General features: G+C 53.6%; 1 protein-coding gene across 3 annotated transcripts; it reads left to right on the top strand.

Moving 5' to 3' along the window:
• Positions 1 to 953: 953 nt before the first annotated feature.
• HEXA (hexosaminidase subunit alpha) lies at positions 954 to 10,294 on the top strand. 3 transcript variants are annotated; one of them, XM_058811438.1, is made up of 15 exons: positions 1,107 to 1,209; positions 3,986 to 4,084; positions 4,382 to 4,447; positions 4,602 to 4,648; positions 4,972 to 5,082; positions 5,562 to 5,663; positions 5,751 to 5,883; positions 6,537 to 6,717; positions 7,033 to 7,119; positions 7,460 to 7,532; positions 7,963 to 8,143; positions 8,233 to 8,323; positions 8,720 to 8,824; positions 9,302 to 9,359; positions 10,026 to 10,294. In XM_058811438.1, exons 3-15 carry the CDS (start codon positions 4,408 to 4,410, stop codon positions 10,188 to 10,190), a joined length of 1,374 nt encoding a protein of 457 aa, XP_058667421.1. In that variant the 5' UTR covers positions 1,107 to 1,209; positions 3,986 to 4,084; positions 4,382 to 4,407; the 3' UTR covers positions 10,191 to 10,294. The 3 variants fall into 3 exon arrangements, with proteins under 3 accessions (XP_058667420.1, XP_058667421.1, XP_058667422.1); XM_058811439.1 differs by lacking the exon at positions 10,026 to 10,294 and adding an exon at positions 9,737 to 10,019; XM_058811437.1 differs by lacking the exon at positions 10,026 to 10,294 and having other exon boundaries at positions 954 to 1,209; positions 9,302 to 9,565.
• Positions 10,295 to 11,742: the final 1,448 nt, after the last annotated feature.

The raw sequence follows: 11,742 nt of genomic DNA, 5'->3' as shown, positions 1-11,742 counted from the left end.
TCCCTTGCAGGTTTGTGCTGGCAATTAGATGGGTAAGATCTGGGCTTAAGGCCCTTATTTGAGTTGGGGATTGCTAAGGAAAGCAGAGCTGGAGGGAAGAAGCAAAATTAAATAGAGTTCATCTGAGGTTAAGGCTTTCCTTGGAAAAGCCAAGCCCTGCATAGGAAGCATCCCTGCACCACTTCACTGTGAGGATCCACCATGGGATAAACCCCTTTTATTTGTACAACCCAATCAATATTTGACTGGCCACATATAAAATATCCTTGGAAATCTGTGCAAAGGATGATTTATATATTGCTCATAAAAATACACAGCACCAACAGAAGATGCTTAAACCAAAGGTGGATCCAAAGCATGGGCAAGGGGTGCTGGTTTTAAACTGAGACAGGTCTAGTTAGGTTAGATACAAGGAAGAATTTATTTACAATGAGGGTGGTGAGGCCCTGGTGTAGGTTGCCCAGAGAAGCTGCAGGTGCCCCATCCCTGGAAGTGTCCAAAGCCAGGTTGGACACAGGGATTGGAGCAAGGTGGGACAGAGGAAGATGTCCCTGCTCATGGCTGGGGCTGGAATTAAATAGTCTTTAAGATCCCTTTCAGCCCAAACACTACATGATTCCACAAAAGCAGCACGGGTGAAATACGTGATTTAAACCCTCAGCCTCCTCAAACCCCGAGGCAGGCTGCTGAGGCTCCCTGACGGCAGCAATCATGGCTGGGGTGGGGGAGCTGTAAAGCCTGAAGGCTGGGACAGAAATTATTTTCAGTGGGGAGCTGCAGGGGTTTCCGAACTTTATTACAAGAGAACGAGGGAAGGGCGGACTGGCGGGGGAGGTTGTGGGGCTGAGGGGAGAGCGGAGGGGAGGCCGTGAGGGCGGGCCCGAGCTGCCATTTCGCGGCCGCCCGGCCCCCCGCTGTCGGGCGGTGCCGCCTCCCTCAGGCTCGGGCGCGACATGGCGGCGGCGCGGGCGCTGCAGCTGTCGCTGCTCCGGCTGCTGCTGCTCCCGCCGCTGCTGCTGCCGGGCCCGGCGGGGGCCGTGTGGCCGCAGCCCCAGGCCCAGAGCTTCCCGCCCGGCGGCGGCCGCTGTCCGGTGCCGGCCCGCCGGTTCCGCTTCGCCGTGGCGGACGGCTCGGCCGTGGGGCCGGGCTGCGCCGTGCTGGACGCCGCGTTCCAGCGGTACTGGCCGCTGCTCTTCGGCCGTGCCACCGGTGAGGGCCGCGGCGGGCGCTGACCCTTTTTCTCCGTGGCTTTGAGCTTAAACAGCCCCCCACACCCTCCTAATTTTGGGGTCAGACCGCGGGGTTTGGTGGCCGTGTGCCTCCCCTTAGTTCTGCGGCGGCAGGTGGGGTGGGAGTTGTGGCTTGGATGGAGTCTGGTGGCAAGGGCAGCGATGGGTTGGGATTTGGAGAGCAATGCCTATGGCACGTGTGGAAGGAATCTAATCGAGTTTGGCACGGCACTAGTTGTCCTTCTGCCAGGATTTCGGCTCTCGCTATCAAGAGTTTTCTCTATTTCATTTTTTGCTTCCTCCAGGTAGTGTTAATCTCTCATTTCACTTCCTTCTCTTGTGGCTGCAGGGAGAGCTGCTCCCAGTCTTGCAGCCATTCCTGCTTCAGGGTTACTGCTCAGTCTTGGCTGTTCTCAGTCGTAGCAGCTCTCGGTGGCCTGTGTGAGGTCTCACCTTGAGGAAAGACTTGCTGCTTTGTGTGTGTTCTTCCAAGTACATACTTGTGCCACAGGACACCTCTGCCAAAGTGGAGCTGCTGAAAGTCCTGAGGCAGCATGGCTTTTCTGCCAGGGAGGGATTAGCTCCTGGATTAATCCTGAAATTGTAGGGTAAGATGAGGAAAGGCAAAAGCTTTGAGAGTCTGGATTTGCTATAGGACAGGCTCTAAAGGTTTCTTGAACCCAGACTTCTTCATGACAGCACCCATTGCTTGCCTGGGATGAGCTGCAGGAAATCTCTTGGCTGTGGAGCCGACATGCAGGGACGCTCAGTAGCTGCGTGGGTCTGCTGCAGCCTGAAGTGCTATATGCAGGGAGTATGAAGCACTTCATTCATCAAAAAGAGCTAGTAACTCTGCTCCCGAGTGTTTTAAATGTCAGTGTGAACTCTGTCGCTGCTGATCAAAGCAGAGAAGGGTGGCAGTGTTGGAAGCCGCTTGGCTTTGTCTTGAGTACATCATACTTTGAAAAAAGCAGGTTTGAAACAGAGAACCCTTTGGCTTATTTTATTTCTTCAACTCTTGTGAGTAGAAGTAGAAATAAATTTTGATTTGAGAGCCAGAAAGACTCCTCTTGGTTCTCTTTTGCTGCTAGGAACTAAAAACAGCTGATCTAATTATTCACGCTCTCCTGTTCCACTCAGAGGGGAAATGTGACCATCAAATTACTTGGAGCAACACTGCGATCACAAGATCCAGCTCACACTCATCACTTTCCATATGCCCTGCTTTCTGATGTTCAAGCTACACAAATTATTTTAAGGCCTTTTTTCCCCTCTTTTCCTTCAGGTTTTTTTTTTTTTTTTGGTTGTTTTTTTCTGCATGGGTGGTTAGTAAGAACAGGCAGTGGAAACCTTGGATGAAAGGAAATAATTTGTATTAATAGAGGAAATAAATGGCAGAAAGCATTTTCTGGCTGGGCTGCCTTGCAGGTGTGGTTGGTGGTGGTGTCTGTCTGCACCTTGGCTTTGGGGGCCGTGTTTGGGTTGGGAAGCACCTCAGCCAGCAGGTTCAAACACGGTGTGTGATGGTGGGACCAATTCTGTGGGGGCTCCTCAGCAGAATGAGTGCTGCCAGGCCTGAGAGCGGCTGTTCCCGGTGAGCAGCCGCCTTCCCGAGCGGAGGGAGCAGGTCTTGCTGTGCTGCTTGCACATCTGTGAGGTTGCCTTGGCTACCAGCTTGTCTGCAGCCGAGAGGAAAGCTCAAAACAGGGCTGGCTTCAAGCTGTTTTCCTTCTCTCTGCAGAGGTTTCGTCATCCCTTCATGGAGAAATCGGGATTTCTGTGAGCTCCTGTGAGCTGTGGAGCAGGGGCTCTCTGCATTTCTCTGAAATGCTGGCAGTGCCACAGTCTCTCTGGAAACTTGGTGCTCTTGGTTCATTCAAAGCCAAACTCCTTATTTTCAGTGACCACATTGAGCTTTGGCTGTTTTGGGAATGCTGTGGGGTGTAGGTACAGACCTTGGCTGGGATGAGCAGGGTCCCACCCTGCCACCCCATGTTCCTTCCGGCAACTGACTGCTCTAAGTCCATTGTACCCCAATGAAGGTTGAGTATCCATTTGGAATGGGGGAGTGACTCAAGTGGGAATTCAGGCTTGTGCATCCTTGGAAGTGCTCTTCATTTAGGGAAGTGTGCTTAGAGCTCCTGCTTGAGGTCTAAATGTGACTGGGTTCATTTCTCTGGCTGCTACACCTGGGACCTGCTCTGCAGAAGGTGAAGTCAGCTGGGAGCTTTCTGAGCTGGGTGAGACCTTTTGATCGCCTCTAACTCAGCCCAGTTTAGCAGCTTCATTTTCCACCCTTTTTAAAAAGAAGGTGGAAACATTCACGTTTTCTTTGCCCTTTTCCAAGAAGTTTGGGTAGAGCAGAGCTCTTGGGCTTGTAGTTTTTTGCAGTGCCGGGAGATCTTGGAAACAAGAAGCTCTTCACCCTCCTGGAGAGGCTTTCACTAGCCAAGAGCCAGGACTGGTGTCCAGGAAACTTCAGGGGCTGCTGCTAGTCTGTATTCTGATGTTTCTCCTCTCTTGTGTGCTCCTTTAAGCTTCCTTGTGGGCTTCCTCACAGGTTGGGATCAGCTCATGTTCTGCTTGGTTGTGTTGAAATTAACCCCTGCTGAGCACCATGGTGTCTGTTTTGGGGTGCAGGAAGGGGTGCCTGTGTCTGCCTCCATCCCTAGCTGGGCTGGGAGGATGGTGGTAGGCTTGGAAGCAGGGAAAAGAGCTGGGATGGGGTTGATGTGCATGGTCTGTGTCCTTTGCAGAGAATGAGTCGTCCTGGGAAACACCCTGCTCCAGTCTTCTCGTCTATGTTTCCACTCCAGGCTGTGATGGGTTTCCCAGCCTGGACTCCAGCGAGAGCTGTAAGTGACAGGGTTGGGAGTGAGAGGGAATGTGGCTGTTTCTGTGCCTGTCACTGGGAAGTAGCACTGTGCAGTTACCCTTGGATTTGGGGAGGGCATAAATTCCCTGCTGTTGAGACACTGGGGCAGGGCAGGAGGGACATTCCTGAGGGTGCTGATAAAGCAGTGGAGAGAGGATTAAAACAGCAAGAGAGGGCCAAAATTCAGTTCTCTGGGGTCTGGGGGTGCAGTTCTGTACTGAGCCCTGCCCAGTGCTGTCGTGGCAGTGTGGGACATCCCCCTGATGCTGTTTTTCAGATAAGCTGTCTGTCTCCAAAGGCTCCATGCTGCTCTCAGCAGAGACCATCTGGGGAGCTCTCCGAGGTGAGCTGTGCTTCCCACAGGGCATTCCCACTCTCCCTGCCTCGGGCCTGTGGGGATGTCTCCAGTGCCTCTCTCTTTCCATAGACTTTGTTAATTGAGCTCTGCTCCTTTGGGGGTGTCTGTGCTGACAAAGGGGCTGTGTGTTTTCCTGCAGGCCTGGAAACATTCAGCCAGCTTGTTGGGAGAGATGAAAATGGCATGGTGAGTCCTGGCCTCATCCCCTGGGGGCAGGCAGCTCCCCATAGTGCCCCAGCCCCCATGGGGACAGACTGAGGTTGCTGGGATGCTTGGGATGAGTGGGCACGGCCTTGGCAAGGGCCAAGCGGAAATTCATGGATCCAGCCAGATCCCTGCCTTCTGAGTGGGTAAAGAAGTGCTGCAGCTTTTTCTGGACACTGCACTCTGGGCAGCGAGGGCACCTCTGTCCTGCCAGCCCTGGGGACAATGGTGACCCTCAGTGTCTCTTGCTAATGGCCATTTGTCCAACATCCTGCTCAGATCTTCCTCGTGTCTTCTGTGTGCAGTACTACATCAATGAGACAGAAATTGTGGACTTTCCCCGCTTCCCTCACCGGGGACTGTTGCTGGACACCTCTCGTCACTACCTGCCTCTGAAAGCTATCCTGGAAACTCTGGTAGGACATCCATGCTGGGAGATGAAATGGCTTAATTGGGTGTCCCTTCCCCTGTGACAACTGAGCTCCCTTGTTTGGGTGATTTATCAGCTGCCTTTGTTAAAAAGAACACTCTGAGATATTTTGGATCCCTGCAGTCCAGGTTACTCTTCAGGGCTGAGTTGTTTCTAGGGCAAGGGAAAACACTGGCAAGGGTGGGTGCTGGTTCTCTGCTCATCCCAAGCAGAATAAAACTCCCAGATCTCCACCAGTGGCTCAGTTACAGGGAGAACTGGGATTTTACTAAGCAGAAGTATTCCGACCCTGTGCAACTTTTGTGTTTAGAGAGAGGTGTCTGAATCTCTCTTGGATCCTGGGTAGCATTTAGGGACTCTGCCTTGTCCTTCTGGAGCTGGAGGACCTTGTTCTCTATCTGTGTCAAGCTGGGTGACCTTTCAGAAGGGATGGGACATGTTCATCTTTGTCTTGTTCCTTCCCAGGACGTCATGGCTTACAACAAGTTCAATGTGTTTCACTGGCACATTGTGGACGACCCATCATTCCCCTATGAGAGTTCCACGTTCCCAGAGCTCAGCAAGCAGGTAATGATCACCATGTAAAGCCCAGTTCAGATGAGCAGATCCCTGCCTCTGCTCCTGAGCAAGGCGCTGAGCTTTCCTGTGTCCCAGGGGGCCTTCAATGCCATGACCCACGTGTACACAGCCAGCGACGTGCGCAGTGTCATCGAGTACGCGCGGCTGCGCGGCATCCGAGTCATCGCCGAGTTCGACACCCCCGGCCACACGCTCTCCTGGGGGCCAGGTGAGGAGCACACCCTGCCTGCTGCTGCCCTGAGGAGACTTGGAGCTGTCCCAGGGGCAGGAATGGGTGCTTCAGTCTGCACCCTAAAAGCTGGGTGTGGGCAGCAGTGTCCCACAGGCTGCCTTTGATGAGGAGCAAACCGTTTTTTGGGGGATGTGGGACCCAGTGGTCCAACTTCAAGAGCAAAATTCAAAGGGAAACATTTCCATCTTTTCTTGGGTCCAAGCTGGGTGTTTTTTTTATGGGAGCATCTGCTCTTTCAAAACTAAGATCATGGCTTTCAAAACTAAGATCATGGCTTATTGCAAAGATCTTGTGTTTAACTGAGGGTGCAGCTGGCCAAGCTTCCTTGCTCTGCTCAGCTGTGTCCCAGTCCTGACACACTGCTATCTACTCCAGGGACTGTGTCTCCTATGTCTAGAAGTGCAAGAAGCTCCAGGATAACATTCCACTGTTTTTTTCTCTCCTTTCCCTGCCTCCAAATGACAGGGCCCATGTTAGAATTCTCCGTGTGTGTGGTGACAGCTGGAACTGTGGCTGTCCCTCCATTCCTGTCCCCTGACAGGCCCTAAGTTGTGGATTGAGGGGCATTGTAGAGGATGATATGGCCACACTTTGCCCCTTCCTCACCATCCTGCATTTGTTATCATCAGGTGCTCCAGGCCTCCTGACTCCCTGCTATGTGGGCCAGGGTCCTTCTGGAGTCTATGGGCCCATCAACCCCATTGTTAACAGCACCTACCAGTTTGTGACCAGTTTGTTCCAAGAGATCAGCGCTGTGTTCCCAGACTTCTATCTCCACCTCGGTGGTGATGAGGTGGATTTCACGTGCTGGTGAGTTTGAGATCAGTCTGGATGGGGGCTGGGGGTAAGTATTTGGGACTGGAGTCTCAGCCCATAGATTTTTGGTCATGAGCTTTGGTGTCCTGGTCTCCCAGGGCAGGGGTAGTGGTGGTGCTTGGGATTTTTGGGATTTCTGTGCTCATGGTGATGCTGAATGTAGGGAGCTGCTGGTGCTGGTGATGGTCCAGCCACAGGTCTGGAATACCTGGGTAAGCCTTGGACTGATGTGGGAGGGTCTTGACCATGCCTTGACCTTACTGCAAAGCTAAGGTTGCAATGGTTTTATTTCTTCTCTTTGGTGCACAGGAAATCCAATCCAGAAATCCGTGCTTTCATGGTTCAGATGGGCTTTGGTCAAGATTACAAAAAATTAGAGTCTTTCTACATCCAGAGGTAAGGACAGGACATCCAGGGCCTGCTGCTGCACTGTGTGACCAGCTCAAATGTCTCCTGTCCTGGGGACACCAGATGTCCTTTCCAGGAGCTTCCCTGTTGGTCATGTCTCCCTGACCCCAAAAGGGAACATTTTAGTGGGAGACTGACCACAAAAAAGCCTGGGGCTGAGGAGAAAGAAGCCCCATAAGGGGCTGTGCTCTTTCTCTTCTCCTTCAGAAGCACCTCCACATCCTGCTGAGGGTGTTGGGAATATCTGTGCTGCTCCTTAGGCTGTATGTAACCACCAAAGAGGGAAATCAGTGAGATCACCCAAAACTTGGTACTTTTCCCCCTCCAGGCTTCTGGACATCGTCTCTTCCCTTGGCAAAGGTTATATTGTGTGGCAGGAGGTGTTTGACAACGACGTGAAGGTGAGAGCTGCCTGTGCTGGGTGAGCAGTGCCAGCACCCCCTGACACACTGTGTGCTCTGGGGGGGGCTGTGCTGGGGTGAACAGTGCCAGCACCCCCTGACACACTGTGTGCTCTGGGGCTGGTGGGTGTTACTCTGCAATGGGAGTGTGGTCGGTCTCAAGATGGTGCTGCCAGTGAGCTGCCCTCATCTTGGCTTTGTCACACCGCTGCCAATGCTCTGCTTGCTCTAGGGTGCAGGTTTTAACCCTTCCCAGGACACACTGCAAATGTTCCTGCAAACCAGATGGGGAGTGGCTCAGAAATGAAGCCTAAGTCTGCCTCAGCTTCCTTTTGGGGGTGTGGAGGGGTCAGGGCACTCTGCTCAGGGGAGCAGGTGATGCTCCTGTCACTGCACTGATCCCTACCCTGTGTTCACCTGTGCTCCTCAGCTGAGGCCTGACACCATCATCCATGTGTGGAAGGAGAATGACCTGCAGTACCTGAACGAGATCGCCAATGTCACCAGGTCTGGCTACAGGGCTCTGCTCTCTGCTCCCTGGTACCTCAACCGCATCTCCTACGGGCAGGACTGGATAAAAGCCTATAAGGTGGAGCCCTTGATGTTTGAAGGTGTGTTCCCTGTGCCCCTTTCTGCATGGCAGCTGCCTTGGCACTCAGGTGCAGTGCCAGGAGTGGCTGTTTTGCTGTCCCCTCCACAGGCAGCCCTAAGCAGAAGGCCCTGGTGATCGGTGGCGAGGCCTGCATGTGGGGTGAATATGTGGATGTCACCAACCTGACACCCAGGCTCTGGTAAGAGGGACCACAGGGAGGTCCCTTGGGTTGTGTGGGGCTGGGCTTGCATCCCTTTTCTTTGCCATCGAGTGTCGTGGGCTGAACTCATGGGTTTGGTCTGCACATGGTGACTGTCCCTGTCCTCCCTGTGCTGGTAACAGCTTCACTGGGCTGAAATGGGAGTTTGCAAAGCTGTAACAACCTGCTGCTGCAACCAGGTTGTGTTTAACACCCCTCTGTGCTGTCACCCTGGTCTGCTCCTGATGGGCACATGTCCAGGAACGGATCTTGGGATACTCTGAAGCCTTTGTGTGTGGAAGGACACTGGTTAGGAAAGTGCTTGGGAGTTCAGGGCTTCAGGTAAGAATCTTGTGAGCTCCCCCCTGTCCTGACTGCCTGTCCCTTGTCTTCAAGGCCAAGAGCTGGGGCCGTAGCTGAGAGACTCTGGAGCAATGAGACTGTTGGGAACGTGCAGGACGCGTACGCCCGGCTGGCGGAGTTCCGCTGCACGCTGCTCGGGTAACCATCCTGGGGCAACACCCTTGCCCTGCTGCTCTGGGCTCAACCCTGGGAGGGCAGGAGGGAGAGGGGCTTGCCCTGCTGCAAAATGACCCTTGTTCCTCTGGAAAGCCCTGGGTTTTGTGCTGCCTGTGCGTGGGCAGAGCTTGCTTTGTGCAGCGCTGGAGGAGCGCTCCTGCTGCTGGCGTGGGCTGGTGGCTCTGGCGAGGAGAGGGCTTTGTGCTGAGGAAGGAGGGGACTTGTCAGCTCTTGCCGCTCCTCCTGCAGCACCAGCTTCCCCAGGAAACCTGTCCTCACCCCGTGCTCCCACACATGAGCAAAAAACTGAGTTTATAAGCACAGGATGAAAACCACTCTCTCCTTGTCACACCTGAAACGGGACACCCACAGCCACCCTGTGCCACTGGACACCCTCAGACCTGGTGGTGTCTCTGCCTGTGCCCTCTCCCTGATGCCATCCTTCTGTTCTCTTCCCAGGCGTGGTGTCCAGGCACAGCCTCTCTACGTTGGATACTGTGAGCATGAATTTGACGAGGTTTGAAGGAGAGCCCCACTGCCCTGTCTCTGTGCATGCAGGAGGAGTGTTCCCCCCTCAGAAGGGCAGAGGGACCCCTTCCCACCCCACCCTCTGCTCTGGCTTCATTACAATGAACATTTCTTTTGCCTCAGCATGCACTTTTTACCTCTTTTTCTATTTTTATTTCTTTAAATCTATAAATAAATGACCCCAAAGAGGAAAAAGGTGCCTATTCCTGCTCATCTGGGGCTTGGGACACTGTGCAAGGGTTAGCAGGAGATGGGTAGGGCTTGCTCCAGAGATGCTATTGGAAAAGCATCATCCTGGCAGCTCTGGAGTTTGCAGGGTGCCTGCTCAGCTGGATGAACTGTGCTTAGCCTCTGCTGTTGTCCCAGGGTTTGCTTCTGCAGTCACATTGTGCTGTGAGGTCCTGTCCTTGTCCCTTCTGTCTCCTCTGATGGCCAGGCCTGCAAGCCACCACCTCTGCTGCACTAAACCCTGGTTGCTGCCACCTCCTGTGACTTTTCCTCAGCAGATGACACCCTGGAGCCCCTCTGAGGCGCCCTTGCAAATCTGCTGAGTGGTGCATGGACACTACAAAATCTCTGCTCAGCTCTTCAGGCTGTCACCTCTGCCTGGAATTTGGCCATCTGACCCATCCTCCTCCTGCTCTGTTACTCTCAGGGTGGGAAGCTCAGCTCCAGGTCTCCTCCATCCAGAGGGGTTGGTTTCAATGGTGTTTACCTTGGAGAAGAAACCAGTGTTGCTGCTGTCCCACAGATCTGGGACAGGTGTGATTGTTGTCCTTCCATGGCTGGGATTGCCGTGCTGGAAACGGCATTCAGCTGAAAGCAGGGAATCTGTCAGGGAGAAATCCCGGCTGGCTGGGACTGTTTTATGTGTGTCTTGGTCTTAAGTGAGTGAGATGCACTGTTATAGCTGGAAACCTTTCATGACTGAAATTGAAATTAAAAATAGTGAATTAACAGTTATTACTGCCTCCTATTTTTACAAATCAGATTTTTTTCATTTTTTTCCCTTCCCAACGTGCTGTAACGTGGTACTTTGGCTGGGTGCTTTTGTTACTGCAGGGAGCTGCTGCCAGCAGGGCTGGGGCAAGCAGGACCCTGGCTTTGGGATGGGTGTTCTGTTCAAAAGAATGTTGCTCTGTTCCCACAGATGATGCTATCCCATTCCCTGCCCTCATTCCACCCTCCCTTCTGCCTTGCTGGGCTCCCTTTCCCCCATAACCAGGTGTGAGAGCCCCCAGGGCTTGGGATACCCACGGAGGACCCCAATACTGAAGCCTGGTGTGATCCAGGTTAAACATCCCCCATGATCCCATTTCCCGGGGTGTCTGCACCAGCATTTTCCCAAACCCGCCCTCACGGAGGTGGCTCAGTGACGTTTCCAGCCCCGGACGGGCCGGGATCCCGGGAGCGCCCCGCTCTCCCCGCCGCGGCTTTGCCGGGTGGCCCGTTCCTTCCAGAACATCTATTTTGGTCGTGTAAAACTTGCCGGGGAGCAGGGAACAGGGAACAGGCAGCGTGTGAATCACTCGGGGCCAACGGGTTTAAAAATAAACCCAAGCGGCGGCGAGGAGCAGCCGCCAAGCCCCCGGATTCCGGCAGGATTGTGCTCCACACGTCCCAAACCCACCCGTGGGCACCGGCACCAGCCAGGGGAGTTTATTGGGACACACTCACAGCGGCGGGCACCTGTGTGCATGGCGTGTGTGAGTGCTTGTAAACACGTGTGTGCATCGGGTGTGTGCCTGCAAGCGTGTGTGCGAGGTGTAAATACTTGGTGTGTGTTATGTGTGTGCTTGTAAATACTTGGTGTGTGTTATGTGTGTGCTTGTAAACACGTGTGCGCTGTGGGCATCGTGTGTGTGTGCTTGTAAACACGTGTGTGCTTGTGAGCACACACTTGCACACACGTGGTTGTGGGTCCTCACATCCACTCGTGCGCACACATGCATTAAGGGTCCTTGCACGGGTGCACTCACACATGCACAAATGCACTCGCTCACATGTGCACGTGGGTCCTTGTGCACAAACTGGCACACATGTGCATATAGCTGCTTGCATGCATACACTTGTGTACATGCATGCACACCTGTCCATATGGAGCCTTGCACACTTGCACACACGTGCATGTGTGTCCCTCATGCACATACTTGCACTCACGTCTACACACACACTTGCACTCATGATCAAGGGAGTCCTTGCACACTTGTGCATATAGGCCATTGCACACATGTGCATATGGGTCCTTGCAAGCCCATACATTCCTGTACATGCTTGCACACACATGCACACCTGCCCACATGTGCAAATGCCCCCACACATCATTGCCCAGACTCACACATGTGCTGTGCACACCCTTGCACGCACTTACA

Source organism: Ammospiza caudacuta, chromosome 10 (genome assembly GCF_027887145.1).
Source record: "Ammospiza caudacuta isolate bAmmCau1 chromosome 10, bAmmCau1.pri, whole genome shotgun sequence".
In the NCBI taxonomy this organism is placed as follows: Eukaryota; Metazoa; Chordata; class Aves; order Passeriformes; family Passerellidae; genus Ammospiza; species Ammospiza caudacuta.
This window is presented reverse-complemented; position numbering and strand designations above follow the sequence as displayed.

Bases quoted from the DNA above. Each gene is read 5' to 3' on its own strand.
- HEXA (XM_058811437.1), top strand. From the start codon at position 954: ATGGCGGCGGCGCGGGCGCTGCAGCTGTCGCTGCTCCGGCTGCTGCTG. The intron at 8,144-8,232 runs GTGTGTTCCCTG...TCCCCTCCACAG, and splicing joins GGAGCCCTTGATGTTTGAAG to GCAGCCCTAAGCAGAAGGCC. The intron at 8,825-9,301 runs GTAACCATCCTG...TTCTCTTCCCAG, and splicing joins TTCCGCTGCACGCTGCTCGG to GCGTGGTGTCCAGGCACAGC.